Source organism: Chrysemys picta, chromosome 1, assembly GCF_011386835.1.
Source record: "Chrysemys picta bellii isolate R12L10 chromosome 1, ASM1138683v2, whole genome shotgun sequence".
Lineage (NCBI taxonomy): Eukaryota > Metazoa > Chordata > Testudines > Emydidae > Chrysemys > Chrysemys picta.
In genome coordinates this window covers 92,589,218-92,616,552 of record NC_088791.1, presented here as the reverse complement: position 1 = coordinate 92,616,552, position 27,335 = coordinate 92,589,218, and the positions used below count along the sequence as shown (strand labels likewise).

General features: G+C 45.5%; 2 protein-coding genes across 2 annotated transcripts in view; one reads left to right on the top strand and one right to left on the bottom strand.

Moving 5' to 3' along the window:
- Positions 1 to 27,335, bottom strand: part of SLC25A17 (solute carrier family 25 member 17) — a 421,378-nt gene that overhangs the window by 109,383 nt on the left and 284,660 nt on the right. The gene's annotated exons all lie outside the window — the stretch shown is intronic.
- On the top strand, positions 74 to 27,335 carry XPNPEP3 (X-prolyl aminopeptidase 3). The gene is made up of 10 exons (XM_065580495.1): positions 74 to 489; positions 4,165 to 4,281; positions 6,830 to 7,237; positions 11,075 to 11,277; positions 11,845 to 11,907; positions 14,759 to 14,872; positions 18,549 to 18,634; positions 19,305 to 19,488; positions 20,726 to 20,846; positions 21,528 to 27,335. The coding sequence occupies exons 1-10, from the start codon at positions 408 to 410 to the stop codon at positions 21,692 to 21,694; spliced, it is 1,545 nt and encodes a 514-aa protein (XP_065436567.1). The 5' UTR covers positions 74 to 407; the 3' UTR covers positions 21,695 to 27,335.

Here is a 27,335-nt window from a genome sequence, read left to right as displayed (position 1 = left end):
ACGTGTGACTGTCCGTTACACGTCCTGCCTCCGCGCGACCCACGCGCCAGTCCGACACCCCCCCCCACACACTCTGTTACGTCATCAGCTACCTCCTCGAGTCACACAAGACCCTACTCGGCGTTGGCCGGGCAACCCCTAGCACTCGCCTGAGGCACCTCCTTTATAGACGCGGCGGTTTGTATCGCCACCTAAGGCTTGGGACACGCCAGGGGATGGGCGCTTGTAGATGACGTAATCAGCCAGGGTAGTCGGCTCAGAAGGCCCCGCAATGTGCAAGTGGTGTATGTGAGGCCGCTGGGGGCTGGGAGCGCTGCCACGCGTGGGGGTGGGGATGGCAGCCGCCGTAGAGCAGAGGATGTGGGACGCTGGTTTCCGTACAGAACAAGGCATCCTGCAGTAGCGCGATGCCTGCGGGGGGCGCAGCCATGCTCTGGCTCCCAGCGCAGAGGCTTATCCCGGCTGTGAAGGGCTTGTGCAGTTTATCAGGTCAGAGACTTTAATTCCTTTTAATGGCGAATCTCTCCCCCTCCTGGGGGCCTGGCACTCACTGCTGCGAGGTGCCCCCTTCCTCGCTCGAGGGCCTGTGTCTCTCTTCCCGCTGCCGCCTCCTTTTTTACTCCATGCATTTAAGGATCCAGAGACTATTTGGCCTTTCCTCTGTATCTTTAATAACCCAGTTCAACACATTTGATTGTCATGATAAAGTGTAAAATAGACCCTTGTGGGGAATCTAACTACAGTTAACTGTAAGGTCTGTGAGGCAGGGATCCCGTGTATTTGTGCTGCTGTATAGAAATAATAATCACTAGATGTTCAAGATGACATTAATGCACATGTTAATTCCCTTTTTGTGACAAATAATGTGAGTCAGATATTTGTTTCCTTTTTATTGGTAAAATTGATGTTAAGGAAAATACATGTACCTCACTCCTGCTTTCAACATTGAAAATTACAAGGTTTGTAAAGCTAGGATATCCACTTCAATACAAAACCAAGTATTGCTGAAAGCTTTTTAAAAATGTGTTTTACTTCTCATTTTAGAAGACAATTAAAACCAAGTATCAGTTTTTGGCATACTCCTGCAGCTGCACAGAGCTCCTTGAGGGATCTGGGCCTTACTTATACAGCACATGCATAAAAGGTGTCAAAGCACATTACGAGCACTAAAAGGCTGCTGGCAGGGCAAGAATCATATTTTTGAAAAAGGTATTTAGTAACATAGATAAGGAATGTGATAAGGATAGAACTTTAAATTAGTAAAATTGAAAGATTTTAAAAGTCAAATTTTTGTGTCCGCCCTTTATGCTTTATATTTATGTACATTTAGGTCCAGATCCTCAAAGGTATTTAGGAGCCTAACTCCCATTGAAACCTTTGAGAATCTGGGCCTTTGTGCTTAGCTTGGAGAATGAAGAAAGACTAGTTAGTTTTGCTTCCTGGTACTCCCACTTGCAGAATGAAGCAGTATTTAGTTTTGCAAAGACTGGAGCAGGGGTAGGCAACCTATGGCACGTGTGCCGAAGGCGGCACGCGAGCTGATTCTCAGTGGCACTCACACTGCCCAGGTCCTGGCCACCGGTTCGGGGGGCTCTGCATTTTAATGTAATTTTAAGTAAAGCTTCTTAAACATTTTAAAAATCTTATTTACTTTACATACAACAATAGTTTAGTTATATATTATAGACTTATAGAAAGAGACCTTCTAAAAACGTTAAAATGTATTACTGGCACGCGAAACCTTAAATTAGAGTGAATAAAGGAAGACTCAGCACCCCACTTCTGGAAGGTTGCCGACTCCTGGACTGGAGGAATAAGTCCAATCAAAAAACCAAAAGCTTTTCTTTCAGGGCGCAGCACAGTGTCAGAACAGGTAGAGACTAGCTTGCCTTAGCCAGGCAGCACTGCTGGCGGGACTTTTAATGGCCCGATCGGCAGTGCTGACCAAAGCCGCCGCAACCCAGTACTGCACTAGGGGGCTATTCCAGCATAGCTATGTAGAGGTAGAATCTGTAGTGTAGACATAAACCACATCTATGCTATGGGGAGTATAGTGGCGTAGCTACAATGCTGTAGCTATGATGATATAACCCAATAGTGTAGACACAGCCTATGGTGAGGGAAGGGGTTAATCCCATTGCTGTAGGAACCCCACCTCCCCACGAGCAATGGTAGGTTGATGGAAGCATTCTTCTGTTGACTTAGCTGCATCTACATGAGGGATTTGGTCAGCATAGCTATGGTGGTTGGGTCTGGATTTTTCAGACCCTCTGAGCGCCGTAGTTTTGTGAACCTAAATTTTAAGTGTAGACCAGGCTATAACCAAGTTCCTTAATACTACTCTAGCAGTATAATAGGACCTTATAATTGGCACTGCCTCAGGGCATGTCTACACTAGAAACTTACATCCACCTATGTTAGGTCGACTTACAACTACCAGTCATTACTGCGGTGGTTCATATCCACACTACCCTCCTTCTCTCAGTAGTGCACATCCCCACCAGAAGCACTTCCCTGACTTAAGAGGGACAGTGTGGGGGGCTGAGAGTCTGGGCTCTCAGCTCCACAGGCAGCTCCCTGCTAGGAGCCTCTTCCCCCTCTCCCCTTCCCCCCGGCTCTCAGCTCCTGCCCTCCCCTCCCCCCTGGGCTCTCCGCTCCCTGCTGCCAGGATTCTGACTGCCCCCGGGCTCCTGGCGGGGAACTCTTCACCCAGAGTCCAGGTGGTTCCCGGGCTCTCTGCGGGGAGCTGCCGGGAGGGGAGTCAGAAGCAGGGAGGATGCAACCTGGCTGCGAGTGGGGAGTCTGGGGGGCAACTGGCCTCTAGCTGGAGCTCCCACATGCCCCATGGTGACAGCCCGGCTTTCTTGTCAATTTCACTGTTCCATGGAGTTGTAAAATTGACAAGAATGACAGCCAACAGTCGATATAAGTAACCCGCAGTGTCTATGTAGACACTAACTAAGCCCTACGTCTCTCGTGGAGGTGGAGTTATGATGTCAGTGTAGTAGGGCACTTACATCTGCAGGAGCAAGGCTGTAGTGTAGACACTGATATAATTAGGTCGTCGTAAGATGCCTTACATCGACTCTGGTGTAGATCAAGCCTGAGTGATGTAAAGGAGAATTAAGGTCAGAGGGTCTAGTTACTGGGTGCAGGAGGTGGCTGTGGCTGGGAAGCTCAATTATTTAGTTAAGTCCCCACTAGCATTGGCAGTCTTGTAGCCAGGCACCACAGTAGTTATCCAGTAGTGAAAGACTGTGATACAGACTTGCTAAAATAATAATTAAAAATCCAAATCTAGAAAGTTGTTTTGAGGATAAATAGATGATGAGGGATATTCAATGATATTAAAGTTATCATGTTCTTGTTTTTCCCTTCCTATGCAGTTCCCCAACCTCTCTGCACACTGCTAGTTCTTATTGTAGTTGTCTGTTTTGCCAGTGTGACTGGCTCTTGGGATTGGGAATAGGCTATGGAGACTTTCACTTCTGAATGACTAGTTCCAGTTCAGTTTAGGATGATAGTAAATAACTTAGTTAAGTACTAACTGGAGACTCTGAGGCAGCCTCCATATGAATACATCTATCACAATCACACTCACTGGCCCTTTTGTTGGCAGTCTCAGTACAAAGATTGATTGCAAAGGCCATAAAAACTGAACTACCCTTTCCCTCATAAGGTGGGCCTTTGAGGACATGATCAAAGCATATTGGCAGGATGATGGGGGAGGTTGGTTGACAGTGCTGTGTAATCTATTTTTTCGTGGGTAAATTAAACATTTCATTTTTCCTGCATGCCCATCATGCACAGATAGAGGAGATTAATCACACACAAACCAGCACAACTCTCCTCTTTCAAGCATGCAGTCACTGGTTTGTCAATTCCAATGTACTTTAACTTTACGTAATTTATTCATCCTAGTCCAAGCTTATAACTTTGCTATATTTATTTCATCTGTAAATCAATCATTATTTGAGTTTGTATTTTAATGGTTTTATAGTCATCTATGCGAGCAACAATTTGAAAAGTGTTAAGAAGAGTTATCATTGCAAGAAAAGTGGGATGAACAGTGCTAAGAGTGAGATCTTTAGAGGGTATATAAATTTGCTGTATGATACCTGGAAAGGTCTTTCATCTTCATACCGTGCATTTCTTTTTCTTTAGGCTGCAAGTCCTGTTTCCTTCGGAGATTTTCCATCCAGCCTGCCCAGCAGAGGAAGATTCCAAACCGGTACCTGGGCCAGCCCAGCTCCTTCACACATCCACACCTTCTCAAACCAGGTAAGGATCCTGAGCCATTGGTAGTTAACTAGTGGCACCCATCATATGTTTCTCTGAGGAAGTACCTTAGTTGCCTGCATCATATAAAGGGGTCTGTAGCTTGGCTATCATTTATATTTACTTTATTCCAGTAATTTTATTCCTTGTGGAATTCTCTTGTTCTGAGACAGCATCTGATTCTAGAGAGAGGCTAGGTTCCTATACCCTAATCCATAGATTGACACATTCCAGATTTATTTTCCTTTCCGATGCAATCTTCCTCTTGCCACAGACACAAGTACTATAGACCTTTTCTGTCAGTGACACTTCCTTAGCTGGCTATCCTGCCAATATAATCTAATTCATTTTTAGAGTCCTTTTCACACTCCGTATCACAGAAATGTTTCATAGACAATACTCTGTGAATCAAAGAGAAAAGGAAGGTTTTAAGAAGTGAGATTTAAAGAGGGGATGTGGCTCAGAAGAAGGGGTTGGGAAGCAGAATTCCAGATAAACAAGACAGCACACATTTAAAGAGCACTTTCCTCCTTTCCCCCAACTATGGAGGGATGTGTAGAAGGAAGAAAGGAAGACACCGGCATAGGTGACTCTAAAATTAGAGAGGTACAGTAGGGAACAGGAGAGCAGATTAAGTTGGTGCACCATTGTGAGATCAGAAAGGTGTGCTGGAGATCAGTGAAAGTGAATATGTCAAAAAGTAAGGCATTAAGCAGATTTATAAGAGTAAAAATATATTTTTAATTTATTACAATGTAGAAAAGAGATGCTGTATAAAGCTAAGAATTCTGTTATTGGTTAACAATTCCCACATAATCAAGGCTGGTATTGGGAAAAAATAAGTTTATCGAATAGTTAAGAATTCACAAAACTTATTAAAACAGCTAGGATTGTAAATGGGTATTGATTTATTTAAAATAATAATTGATCATTTGCAGTCATTCTGAAAGCCTAAAAATGAATAGTTAAGGCTAAAGGAGTTTACAAACTCCGTTGGCACAGCTGTAATGCCAGTGGAACTCCCAAATTGCATTAGCCACTACAAACAACTTTTAAACATCACCAGATTTGCAGTGACATGTATGAAGCCCATTGGAATGAGATAGAGCATTCAGAATTTCAAAATTCCATAGTGGATAACTCCAGAATTCAGTATCTGACCATAAAATATATAGATCTGTGCACGTTGCCTCTTCTAGGGCTATAGAATAAAACAAATATGAAGTTTCTTAGACCAAACAGGTTTTAAGATATGTTTTTATTTTTTCTAAAAGTTAGAATTTAATTAAAGTGAAACACTAATTTTTCAAAGTCCATTTCCTCAGGAAAAATTAGTTCCCCCAAATTCTCCTCTGGCTAGAAACCACAAATGCAAATTTTTTTTAGAAAGGAAGGAGGCAGCCGAGTGAGCTAATACCTCACAACGAGTTGCAATTTTAATCATTGAGCCATTATTCCATAGTATAACAAACAGGAAAAGAAGTATGAAAATAGACATTAGAATATGAAAAATATATATGTCTCAAAATAGGAAGGACATTAGCCAAAATACCCTTTAAGACTTGCATTCTGTTAGTTGAAATCATAGTTAAACTAATCTCCGATATTTTTAAAATACTTAGGCTGTTCTTGTGTCCTCCCTCTGGTTTCAGGTTTCAGTGACAGTCTCTTGTTCTGTGTACAGTACTTCTTATTCTTTGCTAGTGAAGGATGGTAACATGTGAAGTTCCAAGAGAGAATTTGTATCGTTGGATCATTAGAAGTGTAGCTCCTTTTCATGTTCAACAGATCCCACCTTATTAATCATTGGGATAAATTAGGTCTTTTATGGAGGAGTTTTCTTTGCTCAGTCAAATACTCTGACATCATCCTGGAAGGCTTGGCTTGTTTCTAAATTGAGCCCCTTGATTGGTTAAATATTCAAGGACAATCTCTCTGTCTCTGATTGATCTCATGTGGTACCTGTAAAAATGACTTTGCCTTTTACACTTTAGAACTAACTAATATATGACTTGACATGGCACCAGAATGTCTGTCGAAATACAACCTTATCTGATGAAATTAACACTAGACTTAGCACCACAGTGTTCTGTTCAATGTCCAGATGCCATAAAAGCTGATGGTTTCCAACAGGGTTAAAGTTTAGCTTGTTTTGCCACCACTTTTCCCCCTCCCCTGCCCAGTAGTTGTTGTCTGGCTTCAGTTTGCTCCCAGAATGCTTTGAGTTTTTGTCTAAGGTTGCTTGATCAAAATCTTTGCCCAGAAGTTTTAGGGCAGTAAAGTTAATTGGTTTAAAACAGTCTTTTTCCCTGCACAGTGTAGGAACAGAGTGAACCAAGGATGTGGATATCTGAGATCAAAGAGGCAGGATGGAGAGCAGTGGAAAGTGGGTTCTGAGGTCAGAACGATCAGAGGAATGGGAGAGCAGTGTAGTGGGAGGTATGAGGTTAGCGAGATAGCATGGAGTTTTAAGGAGAACCTTGAGCAGGAGCGGGAGAAGGTGATTATGAGATCAGAATGTTACTTCATCCATTTTGTTTTTCATTCATAGGGGAGGTAACACCGGGATTGTCACAGGTGGAATATGATCTACGCCGACACAAGCTGATGACTTTGATCAAGAAAGAGGCGCAAGAGTGGGGTGGGGTGGACCACACAGTGATTCTGCTATCCAACCCCACTTACTACATGAGCAACGACATCCCATACACCTTCCACCAGGACACCAACTTCCTGTACCTGTGTGGCTTCCAGGAGCCTGACAGCATCCTGGTGCTGCAGAGCTTGCCTGGAAAGGCACTGCCATCCCACAAGGCCATGCTCTTTGTGCCACGGCGAGATCCAAGCCGAGAGCTGTGGGATGGGCCACGATCAGGCACCGATGGGGCAGTAGCTTTGACAGGAGTGGATGAAGCTTACCCCCTAGAGGAGATTAGACACCTGGTGACCAAACTGAAAGGTAATGGAAACGAGATGAGATGGAACCCAGGTTATAGGGACCACGTTCTCTGTCACTGGTTCCAACCAGACCCCATATTGGGAGGCACATGACACTGGGAATGGGAAGAGATTTTCTCGTCTAAGCTACTGGTTGTAATCTGGCCCCAGTTCGGTGGTGATAGAAAAAAACCTGTGTATGTGGCTCTTTAATGGCTTGTGGGTTAGTGGTCTGTATCCAGGTACTACTGAACTGATATCACTGAACACACAAGTGGCACTAATTGGTCCTTTGTTGTCAGTGTCATGAGAAATTAAGTAATCATTGGGCCACAGAGACTGACCTTCCTCCTCTCCCCTTAATATGGCCCTTCCATGTTACGGGGCAGTACGTTAGCACAGATGTTGCCTGTGGGATTCTTGCACTGCTGCTGCCCATACTGTATTGGTCTTTTACTAGAGGACTCCAGTCTCTAAAGGCTCTCAGCCCAGCATCTTCACCTGCATTAAATTCACTTTAAAAACCATATGTGGTGATACACAAATCCATCTTCACAACTCTTCATTTCCTGGATTGTGTGTGGTATATTTGCTGCATCATGCCAGATTCTATTACACAGTGAAGCTTATAAAAGATCACTCTTATTAGACAACCTCCTGATTTAACGTCCCCAAAATGTGCCCAAATATATTAAGTACAATTCTGCTCCACCTTTATTAGAGCATCGGTTCTCAACTGGGGGTCCGTGGTCCCCTGGCAGTCCGTGAGCCCTTTCAGGGGGACTGAGGGGCCCCATGGCAGAAACTCAGTGCCCTGATCCCTGGTGCCACTCCCCCTGGGCCTGAAGCCAGGAGTGGTGGGGTTGTAGGTGGGAGCCCCACCCCAGGGCTGAAGCCCTAAGCTCTCTTCCTCCCTCCCCCCTTGGCTGAATCTGGGAGCAGTGAGGCTGAAGCCCCAATGTAGCAAAAGCCCTGAGCCCATGGGCAGAGTTGGGAGGGCACAAGGTTGTTGCCCTCCCAAACTGCAGTGCCTTATCCAGAGTGGGGCAGTCTGGGGGCAGCTCCCCCCCCACACACACACACTACCTCCTCAGGCCCTGCCCTCTGGCCAGGTAGTAGGCGGGAAGCTGGAGCCAGGCAGTGTGGGGCAGCTGCTCTCTAGCTGGTGGTGGCATGGAGCGGGCAGCTGTGGCATTTCCCCGTCTGCTGCTGGTGCCTGGGGTTGCGGCTGCTCCTCAGCTCCCAGCCCTCTTTGACTGCTCATGCAGCTGGTAAGAGCCGCCCAGGTCTGGGGACACAGCTCTGGGGCCAGCAGAGCCTCGGGGAGCAGCCACTGCAGGGGGAGCAGCTAACGCAGGGAGAACCCTCCTGGCACACAGCCCCTAGCTATCCTTGTCCCTGCACCCTGAGCTACCACCCTGCCTGCACACAGCCCCTAGCTACCGCCTGTCTGCACCCTGAGCTACCACCCTGCCTGCACACAGCCCCTAGCTACCGCCTGTCTGCACCCTGAGCTACCACCCCACCCATACACAGCTACCTCTCTCCCAGCAATCTGAGCTGCTCTCCTACCCGCATATAGCCCCAGCTACCTCCTACCTGCACCCTTAGCTACCACCTGTCCATACACAGCCCCTGGCTGCCCCCTGCCTGCACTCTGAGCTACCCCCTGCCTGAACCCTGAGCGGTTTTCAGACTTTGAGCTGAGTTCCTCCTTTGAGTTATATTTTTGGTTGTGTCCCCTCCACATCCCAGACAGGTGGATGGCCTGTTGAGGTGAGTCAGGAAGTGGAGGTGGCGCTTCCTCCCTGGACCCTGCTATGCGGAGATGGCCCAAGCCCCACCAGTCCTTGCCCCTCCAAAATAGAGGTCAAACTGTGCCTATGCCCAATGGTCCTACCCCTGGCCTGGAGCCCCAAGTCCTCTCCGCTGGGCCCTGGATTTTTTTATAGCATGTTGAGGGTGGGTCTCAGAAAGAAAAAGGTTGAAAACCCCTGTATTAGATGACTATCTCTGTTAAGCAAATGTTTTTTGTTAATGTTTTCTGGGGTCTCCATAGAAATGTTTTGATGAAGATAAGGGGTGTTCCACTCCTATCTTAACCTCTCCTCTTTCTTTTTCTCTGTATACAGTAACTCCTCACTTAACGTTGTAGTTGTATTCCTGAAAAATGCGACTTTAAGTGAAACGATGTTAAGCGAATCCAATTTCCCCATAGGAATGAATGTAAATGGGGGAGGGGGAGTTAAGTTCCAGGGAAATTTTTTTTGCCGTACAGTACTATAGCGCCTTACCCCACACAGGCACAGCCCACTGGCGCTGGAGACAATGAGGCAGGTAAGGAGGCTGAAGGTGCTGTAGGCTAGGAGAAGCATGATGCGCAGTGGCAGCTTCCCCTACTCTGCAAGCACCAAGTGCCGCATCCTCGCTCCTCCCCCCTCCCTCCTGCCTGCAGCAATCAGCTGGCGCGCGGGCTCCCCCCTCCCTCCCCGGCCTCCTGCCCACGGCAATGAGCTGGTTTGCGGCGTTCGGAGGCAGGGGAGGGAGGGAGCCTGTGCACTGAGTCCTCGCTCCTCTCCCTCCCTCCTGAACGTCGCAAACCAGCTGATTGCCGTGGGGAAAGGTGCTGATCTGCTGGGTCTGCCAGCGGGCGGGAGGCACTGGGGGTGGGGGAGGGTTGGGGAGCTGATAAGGGGGCTGTCAGCTGTGGACAAAGCAGGCAGCCAGATGTTATAGCGAAGCATTGCACAACTTTAAATGGAGCATGTTCTGTAATTGAGCAGGGACGTAAGATCGAAACAATGTTAAGCAAGAGGACGTTAAGTGGGGAGTTACTGTATAACATTATGTTTAAAAAAACCTGAAAAAACAAGAGAAGAAAAATGGAATCCAGGAGTTAGACTTGTTGTCCGTCTAGTTCCTGACAGCGGCCAGTACCAGATGCTGCAGAGGAAGGTGCGGGATACCCCTTAGTGGACTATCATAGAATAAACTGCACAGAGAGAAAAATTGTTGTAGACTTCCCTTATGCCCCCATAGCACAAGAGTTTATTTCCCTTGTATTTTTTATCCTGTCTAGTGTACCTGGGTGGTAAGTACTTTTTTGGAATTAATCAAAGGGTTGCTGAATTGCTGGACATGTAGAGATGCAAATGTGAGGTCCTGACTTCTCATTGTCATTTAAAAAAAATCCCATTTCAAGACTAGGGGTGCTGCTGATACCAATGTTCTAGGCAGATTTCAATGTGGATAATTACATTCTTCCTGAGGAACTTCACTTCAGTGGAAGGACGGAGACAGGATTTCCAAACAATCCATCCCAAAACATAATTGTTATTGACTCCTGCCCCAGCTGGTCATGAACAAGAGGTGGATTTGTCTTATGGGTTCTCCGTTGTGATCAAACAGGGCTTCTAAGCTCAGGAATCTAAATTCTCATGCAATCTTGCAAGGTTATGTTTTTGTCATGAAACATTTTCCCCCAGTTTACTGTATCCCACTAGTGCAGCTTTCTCTCTGAAGAGGAAATGTATATGGGGAAAATAACTAATATTTATAGAAATGGCTATTTACTTATTGAGTGTACTCTTTTAAATTCATAAACTATTATTAAATCTACAAAACCCAGATAGACTTGTTTGCTTGTATGTTACTAACCTGCTAAGATATAAGGAGATCATTAGTATCATGTTACACTGAGGTCATATGTCAGGTATGAGGCCATATTACAAATCTAGGGGAAATTACCTTTCAGATGACATGTCGCATCTTCAACTTTTTCTAGTCTAGGAGGAGTTCGCTCATACAGTGACCACAAAATATCTTTAATATTAGTATGTGTCTGTTTTGTGTGTCTCAGGTGAATCAAACATGGTTTGGTATGATTCTGCAAAGCCAGTGCACACACAGCTCCACTCTGACTACCTGCAGCCTCTGGCCGAGATCAAAGCTGGAAGCAAAAACCGCATCCGAGCTATTCATCATCTAGTACAACAACTCCGCCTGATCAAATCCCCTGCAGAGATTGAGAGGATGAAGGTTGCCGGAAGGGTGACATCACAGGTATGGGATGTGACCCCATCAAGTAAACAAAGGCAGTCATTTCTTGAGCGTGGGGTAGCATGGACTGGTACGCTCATGTAAAAGGAAACTGGGTCGAATTCAGCTGGGCTGGAGTGGTAACTTTAGTATTGCCTGATCTCCCTTCATGGAGGCACAATTTCTTGATCTCTCTGTTAACCATACTCTACTTCCCTCCCCCATATCACAAGGGGTATGAGGCCTGCTGCTTGAACTGCTAGAGTGCTCAACCTTGACATAATTCCAGTCAAGACAACCAAGGAATTGTTGCATATTTGATGTCCTTTAAAAATGGTACCCACTCCAGAACAAGGATATTTCTTTGTGCTCCCACCATCTCCCCTGCTTCCTCATGCCATTCTTTCCCCTTCTTTTGCTATTTTCCTCTGGTTCCTGTATTACAGACCAGGGTGAGAAAGAGGGACTGTCCAGTTTTCTTTACATCCTCATAACCTTGAATATTTTTGTCAAGGAAAGTGAAGTCAAAGGAGACTCTTCCCTCCCCTTCAGATCACATGCTAATGAAAGATCTATATTGTTGTTTGACAGGCTTTTATAGAGACAATGTTTGCCAGCAAATTCCCAGTGGATGAAGCATTTCTCTATGCTAAGGTCAGTACCTTGTTGGGCTGTGGATGGTTCTGGGGAGGTAGAGAGGGCTGCGTATTGTTTTTCTCCAGGAAGAGTAAAAGGATCTGAGAGCTGCCTATGGCTGATAGGGGTGCAGAGCTGTGAGTGGAACCCAAGCCCCTTCTCGCCCAACTTTTCTGGTTCCTCTGATATTCCCCAACAGCTGCAGCTCTGTCAAGTCTACGCCTTTGAATTATAGCAACAGAACAGCAGAACGTTTTGAAGTGTACCATGGGCAATCAGCGGGCTTTCAACCCAGGACCTTTGATACTAACAGCTGGATTTTTTTTACCCATTGAGCTAAAGGAGTAACTCCCTAAGCTGAGAGATGTAGTAAACTCTTAACCTCTTATGTGGACTAACCACTAGAAAGTGACTGACGCTGCCAGTGTGGGTTACACATCTTTCTCAAAAGGCTCTTTGTTTTGGTGCCTTTGCTTCAGAAGAGCAAGATGAATGGGGCTGTAGCTTCTGGAAGGGTTACTGCAAATCTAAAGGGTGCTTTAAAAAATACTTGTGTAAGGAAGTGTCGGACATTCTATAAACTGGATCATGCATTTTTCAGAACCTCCCATACGTTTCATAAAAATTGTCTCTGAAGCTACAGCAGCCTATCCCATTCCTTTTAAAGTGCAGCAAGTGCTGTAGCAGAGCAGAGGGTATTCCTGGGGGTGACTTTCCCACCTGGGGAGTTGGGGTGGGATGCTAGTCGGGGTGGGAAGCAGCAATAAGGGGGGGAAAGGACAAAAAGATTCAATGAATAAAGAAATATAAACAAATAAAGGAGACAGAAAAGACAGAAGAAAATAAAAAAGAAACAAAACAAAATAAAAAATGGGGGCTGAATCCAGAGCCTGTGGTATGTGCTGTAGAGAAGAGAACTCGCAGTGCACGTGGGTGTAGGTGAATTGGGAGTGTGCATGATGAGGAGAATGTCATAATACACTTTATCTAAGTAATGTGAGATTGGAGGAAAGTCCGTCTAAGTGGAGAATTGTTGGTGTGACGAATAGGGAATTCTGGGATTGTGTCTGAGGCTTTAGTGAAGATCCACAGGCTCTTCCATTCTCCCTTCCTTGTGCAAGGTATGAAAAGCAAGTGATGAATCCCTGCCATATGACGTTTGTCAATTATGTGGAACTACTAATGCGGTTAGTACAGTATAGTACAGAGACAAGGCATTAGTGTTCTTTAAGGTATTGTTAACTATGAATGTCAGATATAGTCTGTATCCTAATGATTGTAATATAGGGTATCACTAAGGGGGAAAGGTCAGAGAAGAGCCAGGAATGTGTAGGAGAAGGAGGGAGAGAGCAATGAGTTTTCCAGTGAGGAATAAGGCTTTCCTGTTTAGATTTCATTGCTCTCCACACTGATGTACTTCCTGTTGTTGTTTTGGCTAAGAACTAAATTTCTATGCTTGTACAGCTCCCTCTTTGCATGTCTGGAGAGATTAATATTGGATGTATGCTACCCAGCTCTGCCAAGATCCAACCTCCATGAATTTCTGCTTTTACACTAGATTCAGTCCTGGGGGATTCTGAATATTTACCTCTCCCCTGCCTTGCAAGATGTAGTGAATATCCAGTTTGTCCACTGGTAATGCCTTTTCTCTAGCGTTTTGAACCCAGAATATACCCAAATAACAAGTGATGTGATCTTAAATCTTTTTACAGTTTAGTTTATTACCCCTCCACATATGTACAAAATTAATCCCAAAATAATTACAATTACAAACTGCCTGCCACAGTTCTATGCAAAATTACAATACCTTCTCCTCTGAAATAACCCTCTAACATACATGCAAAAAAAAATAGACCTTTCCCTGAAACAAATGTTTCCCAGAAGGATTTTCAGAATACCTATAAATTACAAATTGAGGACCGAATCCTGCTTACTTTTCTCATCCAAATAGTCTTAGGGATTTTAGCAGGACTGCCTCGTTGAGCAAGACAAGCAGGATGTGGCCTTTGATGTCTGAGTTGAGAGGGGTCTGTCTGTGCTGATCAGTAGTACAGACTTCTCCTAGAGAAGCTGATTTCATTTAAGATGCAATTTTAAAAAACACCCTCCACCCAGATCTGTACTATACAATTTTCTACCCAAAGCATTTATATTGTGGGTATCATGGAGCATTTTGTCCCACACAGCTTGGCAAATTTTAAAAGATGTTTGGTAATGGTACTTTTTGTACTTGTATAGCTGTTATGTCTGAGGACATTAGTTAATTCAGCTTCACTCTATTATCTACTTCAGCTTGGAGAAAGGTGAGGAGCAGGAATTTCTTTCATCATTGTGGCACAATAGTTAGGCATAACCTGTCTGAATCTGCTGATGTCTTCTGCTCTGATGGGCAATCTCTTAATCAGGTACTGAGACAGGGTCACAAAAATAGATATTGATCTAAAAGTTAGCTGGTATTTTGGAATTAAAACACCTCCCAAAGCTAGATAAAGAAGAGCTTCAAAAATTTGCTAAGTTGTATGAGAAGTGAGAGCAATGCTTTAAAAAATGCACAAAACCCCACAAAAAATGTATTAAAACATCATTGTTGTAGCATTTACGAACTCAGACAGAGAGCTCTTCTATGAGACCAAACACTGGGTTCCAGACACTTCCGTGAAAAATAACTATTCTGCGTCATCTTCTGCTGTTCTGTGGAACCCTGGGCTGTTTTCATTCAGGAAATGCTGTTCTCGGTTTCATTTTCTTCTGGGTTACTGCCTTCTGCATAGACAGAGAGAATGGCTGTGGGGGCAGGAGCTATGGTTGCCCAGCACAGTTGCTTACTGTGCCAGAACTAATGGGCTTCTCTCTGAATTGATTGTTCCAGTTTGAATTTGAATGCCGGGCACGAGGGGCTGACATCTTGGCTTACCCACCTGTGGTCGCTGGTGGCAACAGGTCCAACACCTTGCACTATATAAAAAACAACCAGCTTATCAAGGTAAATCAAATGCCTTCCATGTGTTTAAACTCCAGTGTACTGATATTGTGTCCATTTACCAGCCCCTGACCAGGCTCACCTGTACCCTCGGTGCCTCTGTTGTGACAAGAAGAGCTGAAACAAATTGGGTGGAATGAAAGAATATTTACACAGCAATGGGAGATGGGAACCTAATATAGTTATCTGTTGTTGGCAGTAAGGCCAACTTCAAATCCATCCTTACCTTTTAATGCACCCATTGCTCTATTTTCTAAAGAATGCTGAGCTTCTCTTATAGGATTGCAAATCTGCTCCTGTATCCTGCATTTCTGTAGTTCCTGTGCAGCAGTCTAGAATGCTGGGTGGGTTTCTGACATTGTAAAAGTGAGAGAGTAGCACCAGTCACACTGAAGACAAAGTTGTGGTAACAAGGATACTAGGGCCCCTCCTCTCTCATCTGAATTCTTTGGTCTTGCTTTACTTTGGTGCACAGTAAGCTGCAGCAGCAAATTTCTGCTCTTTTATGACAGAAAGAAGTCCAATTAAATCCATTTAGTGTGGCTGAGAAGGGAGAGGGAAATGTTTTGGGGTCTTTTTAACTTGTTGTTGGTGAATCTGTCTGCCTTGTTTTCCGGACTCCAAACCATTGACTCCTTCTCCAGCAATTCTGACAAAATAGTCTTAGCTTCATGCAAGTCTCTGGAGGAGGTTACTACATTATTATACTATATCTAGGACTCACTTTTCAGTAGAGCCTGTTATCTTGTCTCCTCATTTATGTAGGCATGAGCTTCCTTCCTGGCTTAATCTTTTGTTGGAGAGAGTGCTAGTTGGGTCCTTGAAATATTCTTCTCACACACATGCATCCAGGATAAGACCAGTCACTGTGGCAAAAAAGGCTTCTATTGTTACACTCCGGTCAAGGTCAGGCTTGCGAGCATAACTCAGACTGCTTCTGATAAAGTCAGTTCAGAGCACTTTTATTAGTTTTATGAGGAACTGATTATCATGAGGATACAATCATTAACAAGACCTTTGCTTTGCTTTTCCTCTGAGAAGAACCTTTCTGCCAACTAGCATGACAGTGTGTCTAGTTTGGAAGACATCCCCAAGGAAAAGCCTAACTCCTCTTGTCACTTCCTTCTAGAGGACTTGAATTTCCTATGTGGAAATGTGATTGAATCACTCTAGAATTAAGCCCCCCATTTCACCTACACTTTTGGAGAAGGCTCCCCCTTACAATGGAGGAAGAAGGCGGTCACTGTGTCAGGTAGCATTGTTAACACCTTGGCAGCCACCCGTGCAAAGCATGCCATTCCCACCAATTCTGATGAACTCAAAAATTTCTACTGATAATGTTAAAGTGTGGGTGGCTACTCCCAAGCTAGACTCCACAGTGACCTCTTGTTCCAGAGAAACTTCCCTTCCCATAGAATGAAAATTGAGTCCATTAAAAGATCCTATCGTCTCAGACGGCTAGGTTCTCTTCATAATGTCTTGGAGTTACTTCACAGAATAATTAAGTAGTGTCGTCACTGTCTCAGTCGCTACAGGAACAGGATGTTTGGCATAGTGAGACTGTCAGAGGGTGGCCCTGCCTGGAGCATCCTCCAGCAGCCAAACAGGTGCACCTGCCTCAGTTTCCCTTCCTTCAGAATCCCCAATAACTCTGTCATGAATCTCTCGCCTCATATTCCTCCTCCTTGGGGATGGCTTATAACAAAATAGTGCAAATAGTCCAAAACAAAAGACCCAAAATATCATCCATTTCTCACACAGAGTGTATATCGTTCTTCAAATCCCAAGCTCTTTTTCAATCCTCTCCTGTCCTTTTACCAAGACGGCCACCCATGTTTCCCAGTGGGAATTCCCACACCCTCTCTGCTAGGAGTTCATCCTTACCAGAGGAACATCCCTGACTTCCCCTGGTTCCAGCTGTTCAGTGTGGAGACATTTGTGGGTGAGCCCACCAGTGCTCCCCAGCCTTCTGTTGTCTCTGGCCCTCTCCTCCTTCTCTCCAGGTTAGAAGTCAGCAGACAACTCCCTCTGCTGCTTTCCAGCCTTCAGCCCTGTGACCCTGGATCTCTAGCTTGGGGAGGTCAGCCAGCAAACCTTTCTTGCTGCTCTTCTGCCTTCAGCCTTCCCCCAGGAACCTCCTACAGTTTCCTCCAGGGACCTCTTGATCTCTGGCTGTTCTGACCTGCCAAGCTCTCCCTCCCAGGCAGCTCTCAACTGCCTTTTTTCCTGACTGACTCGTCCACCCTCTCCGTTTCTTCCCTATTGATATGGCCAAGGTGCCTTCTCTTAATCCCAACTGGGAAGCAGCAGAGGAGTCGCAGGGCTTAAAGGGCCCGTGTCACCCTTTGACAGTGACATTTATGAGATATTCAAACCCTGATCTTGAGTGTCTTCAGCAAAACAAATTCTCCATCATTTACTCAGTTTATTTTATTATTCCCAAGAAAACAAGCAGGGGATCATCCCACATTGAACTAAAATAATTTAACCAATTGCTTACAGGAGGTTTAAAATGGAGTCCAAATGGAAGTCAGACTAGCAGTGAGTCCAAACTACTAATGTAAATGTTCATAATATTTATCTACCTATAGGGATAGCAGCTAAACACCAGGAATATCTAAGATTTTGCTTCATGGATTTCCCCTTAGTGCACAGAGAACTACACCCTCCCATTGACTGTGAGATCAGTGGTCAGGGGGCCAAGTTCTGTGCTGGCTGCCATGCTGTGGAATGCCACTAAAATCACTGGGATGACACTTATGTAAGTCAATACAGAATTTGGCCCAAAGTTTTTACAGAACTGACTGCATGGTTGGCAGCCCGTTTAAGAAAGGGGAGGGCATGGCAGTTTCTCCATACTTGGACCCTGGGCTTGCACATGGTCACTTTCTGTGGGAGACACAGAAAGCTATTTGATGAGCACTGGAACCATTTGGCTGAATTGGACTAAAGTGAATAGAAGGTAAAGTGGATGTGAATGTGTCCTAACGTCTCGGCTTCCCATGACCTGATGCACCTCAGAATCTCTCTCTGCATTGCTTTGGCAGTCCCAGTCCCAGGAGAGAGCAGTGAAGATAACAGAAATTGTTTTAAGACTTCAGTCCCAAAACGCTGCCCTGTCCGAGAGGGAGTACGCCTGTTGAGTCTCCTGATATCCTGTAACAAAGATGATTCCCTGGGCTAGAGCTCTTCAGCTGTCCCTTTTCCTCTCTGAATCCCATGCATGAGAGGCACTGGACAAATCCTTTCTCATCTCCTCTGTAAAACCCTTTCAGTACTGATTATTATCACAGAATTCCTGTTAAAAGAGATCTCTCAATTGGAGACAGTCTGATGCAAAGTGATGACCACAGACGCCAGCCTGTTTGGATAAAGGTGGCTCCTTCCGGGTGCGGAATAGTTCAGGGGAATGGAGTTCAGGCTTTCTAGGTATTGGCACCATTCAAGACTACCTGGCAGGGTAACTGAACAATTCAGCCATAGTTGCTTCTCTGAACATGGGGGACCTGGAATGCTTTTCTGTGAGGGGAGTCCAGTCTCCACTCCATCTTTGCAGAAAAAAATCCCCTTGTCCTAGGGGTCAGCCTCTCACAGAGAGAGAGAGAGAGACCCTTTCACAGAGGAAGCAGGAAGCTTAGCCGCTGGCCTGAGCCATGGTATATTTCTTCTTCTTCTCCAGGATGGAGAAATGGTCTTACTGGATGGTGGATGTGAGTCTTCCTGCTACGTAAGTGACATCACTCGCACCTGGCCCATCAATGGCAGGTAGGATGCCCACAGATGGAAATGTGCCATGTGTTACCTCTGAGAGCGCATGAGGATTGTGGTTGAGTGTGGGCATAGGTGCATTAATCTGTGATTAGCCATAAGTGTGTGTGTGTGTGTGTGTGTGTGTGTGTATACATTGTCTGTCTATGTAAGTATTTTAGTATACCCATCACTATGGTATCCCAGAGTAACCAAAATTACATAAAAGAAACATTTAGGGTGAGGACCTGTATTCCTCAGCCTTTCCTTATCAGTCACTGTAAGAAAGTACATGGTTATTGTTATTTTTTGATTTTCCCCCTTAGTGCATCTACCAAAACAAATCTAAGGTTACAGAGATGGGTCTTGCCTTTCCTTGTGCAGGGGCTGACTCTGGGCATGTGAGTGAGGCGTAAGGGAGCAGGTGTTTAGTCCATGTGTGAGTGGCTGCCAGTCTCAGGTCAGGAACGTTCCATTAAGTGTCCCTGTGATGGTTGGGTTGGTTCCAGTGTCTCTTTGCTCACGTCCTTCCCTTCAAACTGCAGCTTTGCCCTGCTCGGCTTCAGGCCAAAGATTCCAACCAAGAGTCCCCTCTCCACAGCCGGGAGAGTGCCTGACTCAGAACTGCGCCTGACCTGGGAACTTCCCATTTGAGACGTGACCGCCTTCGTTTTCCCCTGGCTTTCAGGTTCACTGATCCCCAGGCAGAGCTGTACCAGGCTGTCCTGGAGATCCAGAAGTCCTGCCTGAGCCTCTGCTCTCCAGGTGTCAGCCTGGAGAACATCTACAGCCTCATGCTGAGCCTTATGGGACAGAAGCTGAAAGAGCTGGGGATCCTAAAGAAAAGCACCACTGAGAACCACCTCTTCAAGGTACTTTAATTCTCTTCACCCTGGCATCCCCAAACCAGATCTGGTCCCTATCTCCTTGCAGGAAAGAGAATCTTGTATGGCAATCCATGCACAAGCCCTGGGGACCTGGGTTCAGGGCTCACTTCAGTATATGGCTCTCTCATGTTGTTACAGCCTTGAGAGGAACATGGCCAATAAAAATGTGAAGCAAGGGGAGACGATGCCTGTTTCTCTCAGCAGGTGGCAGCACGGCCAGATCAGATTGCATCAGCAGTTCTCAAGAAATGTAAAGGGGATGGGGTGGGGAACGGGAGGTGGGATTAGATGTTTTGATTCTTTCTTACAATGAGATCCTTAGGTGGGGGAGGAGATTAGGGTGGTGCAGTGGGGTTAAGCATTGTAGGGAGGGATGAAGTGCAGCATTCTAAGCCTAGTTCTTAGAGAACATTTTATCTACATCACAGAATCACTGCACAGTTTGCTGCAAATTGGCAGGCTCTGTTGATGAGAGTGATCCAGGCCTGGAGTATCCAAGGGATGCAGAAGGTCAGAGCGGAACTATATTAGCGGAGCTGTTTGGGGGGGCCTAAGACTGAAGTATGTGGTGTGTTCAGGCCAGGAGTGAAGAGATCTGGCTACTCTATTGAGGACAGCAGGGAAGCTGCCTGCTGTAGGCTTGGCTCAAGCCAGTGATCATCATTCGTTTTCATGAGCACCCAGTTCCCTCGCAAGTTAACATGAAATGGAGGAAAGCCCCCAGTGATCCTTTGGGCATGAGACTGATGAGCACAGTCCCTATGACAAGCACAAGCCATCCTGTTCCTGTACATCCCACCCTCCCTCTCTTTTCTTCATGATAAGTCTTCAAGTATGTAAAAGGTTGTTATAAAGAGGAGGGTGATGAATTCTTCTGTTTAACCACTGAGGACAGGACAAGAAGTCCTTAAATTGAAGCAGGGGAGATTCAGGTTAGACATGAGAAAACCTTCCTAACTGTAAGGTTATCTAAGCACTGGAACAAATTACCAAGGGAGGTTGTGAAATCTCTGTCACTGGAGGTTTTTAAGAACAGGTTAGACAAACACCTGTCAGGGATGGTCTAGAGTAGAAAATACTTAGTCCTGCCTCAGTACAGGGGACTGGACTAGGTGACCTATTGAGGTCCCTTCCAGTCCTACATTTCTATGATTCCGTGTTGGGATGGAGGATCAGGGGCCAGGTTCAGTGGCTGTAGTAACAGTGTTTTCCTTCCTGCTAGGTTGTTCGGAAGTACTGCCCGCATCATGTGGGCCATTACCTGGGTATGGATGTTCATGACACACCAGATGTGTCCCGATCGCTCCCACTCCAGCCGGGCATGGTGATAACCATTGAGCCAGGTAAAAGGACACACTTTCAACCCTAATTCAGTAACAAGTCACAATGTTGTTGATATAATGTACTTTTACATAACTCCCTGCAGATTCAGACTAAAATGCTTGAGGTGCTTTGCAATGGAGTTAAAAACACATACTGTACTAGGAAAGCATAGTGAATTATTATCCTCCCAGTATATAACCAGAACTAGCTAGTTGCAAGGGTGAGCTCTTAAAGCGTGTTCCTTAATCTTTACAAAGTAAGCATTCTACTGGGACACTTTCCTTCAGATCGTTACAGTTGGATTTGCAGCCCTCAAATAGAAACTGGTCTCTGACACTGACTTTCTTTTCTCTGCCCTTCTCCCCCATTGCCCAGAGCACTGTCAATGTCTCTTCTCATATGGGCAGCACTGACATCGAGAAATGCAGAAAGGCTGAATGGAAGCGTTAGGGTTTATATTCATATACGGAGGTCTGTACGCAGCGGGGAAGTGCTCTCTTCCCTCCCCTTCCTATAGAAGCTGCCCCAAACAGAGGTGAATGAGAGAAACTTTCCTTGACAAAGCTCTTCCGGTTTGACCCCCTCCAGTATTGCTCAGCGCACAGTCCTGCCCTCATCACCGTGTGAGCCAGTGAAGGGCGGGAGCATTCTGTGGTCTCATCCTGCTCTTCTGAGGGGTTTTATTCCCTCCTTTCCCTCAGGCATCTACATCCCCCAGGATGACATGGCCGCCCCAGAGAGGTTACGTGGCCTCGGTGTGCGCATTGAGGATGATGTGGTGGTGACGGAGGACGTGCCCCTGATCCTGTCTGCAGACTGCCCCAAGGAGATCTATCATGTCGAGCAGATCTGTGGCCGCAGCCTGTGATCTCTCTCCTCTGCCTTATACACCCTCCTTGGGTTCCTCAGGAAACATGCTCCCACACACACATGCAGTGATGTATATTTCTGTGAATGGACCTTGTTGCAGGGCAGTTGGGGAGGTGGGGGGTTGGGATGGAAGTTGTTGCTGGTGTGGGGACTCTGTTAGGACATGAATTGGATTGCTAATGGCTCAGGTAACATCACTGTTAGAAAGTGAAGAAACCATTTATTTACATAGTTAACGTCTGTTCTAGTTAGTGCTGATTGAAAGATCTAGAATGCAGGAGGTGGATCTCTCCGCTCCTGCTCTCATGCACATAATCTTGTTCATTTCTGTCAGCAGGACAGTAGTGTGCCCCTCACCCCCACCCCCACCCCTGGCTCGTTCTTCCTTGCGGGTCCTTGAACAGGGTGCAGCAGCTGAGTGCGAGGTGCCACATGTTGCCCTTTGTTGTCAGTTTCACACCAGCCCGGTGAGACACCGATTTAAATGAAAACGTTCAAAAGTTTGGGAGAGGGGGCAAGTGGGTTGTTTTGGGCTTCTGTGGAGGAATGACAAGAGGGGGTTTGGGAGACTGGAAGATGGGGTCGGGTTGTGGGAAGTTTGTATTGATGCAGAAGGGTTTTAGCATCTAGGGAAGAGACTATGTTAGGCTTTCTTTCTAGGAGGTTTGAGAAAGATTGGCAATAGTAAGGAGGGGTCATCTGAAGGCGTACAGCAGGGTTTGGTATTGGGAGAGGGGACTGACTGGGTTCATTGCACTTGGTGCGTGTTTGGATTGCCCATTCATCCGTCCTTCTGGTCTCTTTTCCCCTCCGCCCCCCCATATTCTTAGCTCCAGACTTCCACTCTACCTCCCCGCCACTCTACCCCCAATTCTTCTACCTGAGATCAACTTGACTGTACTGGTCTGCACTGATGAGCTGCTGTTTCTCTAGTTCAAATATGTGTACATTATTGTACAATTGTGTCTGGGACAGTCAAAATCCCATCCAGTGCTTGAATGGCAGGTGCAGGCAAGCACACCAATGCCCCTTGAGCAGCCCAGACGTATTTCGTAACTTGTTAAGAGAGAGAAAAATAACCTCCAGTAGGGGGTTCCAGTACTCTCCCCTTTGAAAGTTTTTTGAACATATACGGCACCTGCCTTTTGGTGATTTCCAAGTTTAAAAAAAAAAAAAAAAAAAGGTCTTTGACGATCTCTCTGAGCCAGGTATAAATGTGACCCCTTGCCTTCAAGGGTAGATGAATGAATTTGCAGGTTCTAAAGAAGAGGATGAATCCTAATTCTCCATTCCCTTCCAACATTCAATCCATTTCAAACAGTGGTAAATGTATCTATAATACATATATACTGTGTTTGGTTATTTATTGGTCATATTTTGGCAATTAGCTTTATATTTAATACATTGTGAAAAATATCACTTACTACAATGTATATCCCTTGTTTTATTTATACATTCTTTTGCTTCACTCCCTTCTTTTTTCCTCATGTAAGGTAGATCTCCCTGTATTTTCTCCTATGTTGTTTTCAGTGTAGTTGTTTTTTTTATTTCGTTCTCTCCTTTCCCTGTGCTTGCTTTCTGTCTTTCTTCTAAAATTTAACTTCCTAATCCCCGTGCTTCTCTTTTCTAATCTATCCCTCAGTCTCTCCACCAACTCAGCTCCATGACTCTAGCAATTAACATATAGGAATAGGAGTCAGGACTCCTGATTTCTGTTTCTGGCTCTCTGCTGATTTTGTGTGACCTTTGGCAAAACCTTCTATACCTCTTGTGCTTCGTTTTCCTCTTCTGCAAAATCGCGTACCTCTTTCAGGTGGGTGTTGCAAGACTTGTTTAATTAGGGCCAAATTGTGCACCCTAGTGGACATGTGCATCTCCCATTGCCTTCAAGGGGAGATGGGTACATGCATCCAAGGGATGAACTTGACCCTTTAAAGGCAGCTAACTTACCTGACCTGTTTTTTTTGTTTTTGTTTTTTTAAATAAGCAAGGGGAAAAAAGGTGAGGCTTTTAGTGAGTTTTACAGATCAGTCTATGCCTATTTAAAAGAATCTACTATATTTTGATTGTGATAATTTTGTTAGATCACAGCTACTACAGTGACAAGTACAATATAAATTGTTAGAAAGAAGGCGCACTAAAGATATATGGAGATACATAATATTGCTGCTAATGTGCTAACTGATAATCATTTAGCCTGTACTCTAAATCTGTTACACATAACATTGTTATTCCAAACATGCCTTTGGTGCTGTGCCAACCAATACCTACAGGTAGTAACTTTGGACTTTGAATCTACATGACTAGCTGTGAATAGCATTCACCGGTAAAGCTGTATTTTCCCATGTACCTAACTGCAGAGTTGATGATTGTGTATCTATCTGTAAATAAAACTTTGAAATACATAGTTATTTTTGAAAAAAGAATAATTTGTATTAAGTCGTTTCTCTGACCATAAAGTTACATAAGATCTAAGAACTTCCAGTAAGTACTTCCTTTTTCAGGGAGATATAAGCCACCTGTAAATAAACTCAGAATGAAATAACGTTCTTGTTGTTTTCTGTTATTGTAGCACCTATGAGTCCTAGTCTTGGACCAGGACCCCATTGTGCTTTTACTAGCTGTACAAACACAGTACAAAAAAATGGCCCCTGCCCCAGGGATTTATAATCTGAGTGTAAGACAAGAGACAACAGATGGATACCGACAGACAAGGGAATACAAGTAAACAATAACCCAACATTGGTCAGCATGATAGGCAGTGGTCTTTTATTGAATATTTTTGAATGCAGGCACATAGTAAATAGTTATCCAAGAAAATGGAGTGTGATTTTTCCTTACAGAGGTGGGTCCTGGGAATGTTGGAGTTTAATTTGTGTTTTAGTACAGAATCTAAATTGTTTGTTCATAGTTCTACTGAGTGAAGAGTAATGGATCTCCTGGAGCAGGGTGGGCAAACTTTTTGGCCCGAGGGCCACATCTGGATATGGAAATTGTGTGGCAGGCCATTGATGCTCACGAAATTGGGGGTTGGGGTGCGGGTGTGGGGTGGGGCTGGGGATGAGGGGCTTGGGGGTACAGGAAGGTGTTCCAGACTGGGACTGACCGGTTTGGAGGGTGGGAGGGGGATCAGGGCTGAGGCAGGGGGTCAGGGTGTGGGTGGGGGTCAGAGGTGCAGGCTCTGGGCGGCGCTTACCTCAAGCAGCTCCCAGATGTAGCGGCATGGTCCCCTCTCCAGCTCCTACGTGGAGGCGCGGCCAGGAGGCTTTGCTGCATGCTGCCCTGTCAGCAGGCGCTTCCCCTGCAGCTCCCATTGTCTGCGGTTCCTGGCCAATGGGAGCAGTGGGGGCCGTGCTTTGGGTGGGGGCAGCTTGCGGAGTCCCCTGGCTGCCCCTATGTGTAGGAGCTGGAGAGGGGACATTCTGCTGCTTCTGGGAGCCGAGCGGAGAGGGGCAAACCCCCAACCCCACTCACCGGCGGGAGCTCAAGGACTGGATTAAAACGTCTGGAGGGCCAGATGCGGCCCTCGGGCCGTAGTTTGCCCACCCCTGTCCTAGGCCTGTGTCTCCTCAAGACAGTTGTAAGATTGTCAGATTCAAGTTGATTTGCTCTGGATTCTATATTTCTTCCATTTTGTTTAGCCATTTCTTCAGTATAGGAATTTCTTTAGGAGCCCTAGCCCAGTAGTATATTTGTATGTGGCTGCAATTAGTTTTTTGAATAAGTGTTGCTCATTGTTGTTCTGAATGATTAAGGAGGGTTTATCCCCCAGAACATTGGTTCTCAACCAGTTGGGTTTACACAGAGGTCTTCCGGGGGTACAATAACTCATCTAGATATTTGCCTTGTTTTACAACAGGCTGCATAAAATGCACTAGCGAAGTCAGTACAAAGTAAAATTTCATACAGACAGTAACTTGTTTATACTGCTCTATATGCTATACAGTGAAATGTAAGTACGAGATTTATATTCAAATTGATTTATTTTATAATTATAGGGTAAAAAGAGAAATTAAGCAATTTGTCAGTAATAGTGTGGCTGTGACACTTTTGTATTCTTATGTCTGATTTTGTAAGCAAGTTGTTTTAAGTGAGGTGAAATTTGGGATACACAAGATGAATCAGACTCCTGAAAGGGGTACAGTAGTCTGGAAAGGTTGAGAGCCAGAGGACTGGGAAAAGGCAAATACAGTACCTAGTTGTAAAAACAGGGAATTATAGTCCAGTCAGCTTAATTTTTGTACCTGGAAAGATAATGGAGCAAATAATTACACAATCAGTTTGTAAGCACCTAGAACAGGGGTGGGCAAACTTTTTGGCCCGAGGGCCACATCTGGGTATGGAAATTGTATGGCGGGCCATGAATGCTCACGAAATTGGGATTGTGGTGCGGGAGGAGGTGAGGGCTCTGGGGTGGGGCAAAAATGAGGCATTCAAGATGTGGGAGGGGGCTCCGGGCTGGGGAGTGGGGTGGGGTGGTGAGGGCTCCAGCTGGGGGTGTGAATTCTGGGGTGGGGCTGGAGATGAGGATTTTGGGGTATAGAAGGGTGTTCTGGGCTGGGATTGAGAGGTTCGGAGGGTGGGAGGGGGATCAGGGTTGGGGCGTGGGGAGAGGCTCATTGGTGTAGGCTCCGGGCAGCACTTACCTCAAGCAGCTCCCGGAAACAGCGGCATGTCCCTTCTCTGTTGGAGCGCTGGAGGGGGCCATTGGAGCGCATAGGGGCTGGAGGCGGGCCATGCCGCTGCTTCCGGGAGCCGCATGGAGCGGCCCCTGACCCTGCTCCCGACAGGAGCACCGGAGCGGGGCCATGCAGCTGCTTCTGCGTAGAGTGGGTCCCAACCCTGCTCCTCAGCTGGAGCGTCGGAGCGGGTCAGGCCCCAGACCCCGCTTCCCAGGCTGGTGAGCTGGATCTGGCCCGCGGGCATAGTTTGCCCACCCCTGACCTAGAAGATAATAAAGTGATAAGTAACCATTAACATGGATTTGTCAAGAACAAATCATGTCAAACCAACCCAATATATGTCTTTGACAGGGTAACAAGGCTTGTGGATGGGGAGAAGCAGTAGATGTGATATCTGGACTTTAATACAACTTTTGGTATTGTCTCACATGCCCTTCTCATAAGCAAACTAGGGAAATACAGCTTAGATGAACCTGCTATATGGTAGGTGCACAACTGATTGGAAAATCATACTCGGAGAATAGTTATCAATGGTTCGCAGCCATGTTGGAAGGGCATATCGAGTGGGGTCCCACAGAGATCTGTCTTAGGTCTGGTTCTGTTCAATGTTTTTATCAATTATTTGAATAATGGCATAGAGAATACACTTATAAAGTTTGCGGACAATACCAAGCTGGGAGGGGTTGGATGTGCTTTGGAGGACAGGATTAGAATTCAAAATGATCTAGACAAACAAGAAATGATCTGAAGTAAATAGGATGAAATTCAATAAGGGCAAGTGCGAAGTACTCCACTTAGGAAGCAATAATCCATTACACAAATACAAAATGGGAAATGAGCATCTAGGGAGGAATACTGCAGAAAAGGATCTGGGGGTTATAGTGGATCACAAACTAAATAAAAGCCAATAATGTAATACTGTTGCAAAAAAAAAAAACATCATTCTGGGATTTATTA

What these genes read in the sequence shown, in the direction of transcription:
- XPNPEP3 (XM_065580495.1), top strand. Translation starts at nt 408, where the DNA reads ATGCCTGCGGGGGGCGCAGCCATGCTCTGGCTCCCAGCGCAGAGGCTT. An exon ending in ACCTGGCCCATCAATGGCAG is followed by an intron (nt 18,635 to 19,304) that starts GTAGGATGCCCA and finishes CCTGGCTTTCAG; the next exon opens with GTTCACTGATCCCCAGGCAG. An exon ending in GGTGATAACCATTGAGCCAG is followed by an intron (nt 20,847 to 21,527) that starts GTAAAAGGACAC and finishes CCTTTCCCTCAG; the next exon opens with GCATCTACATCCCCCAGGAT.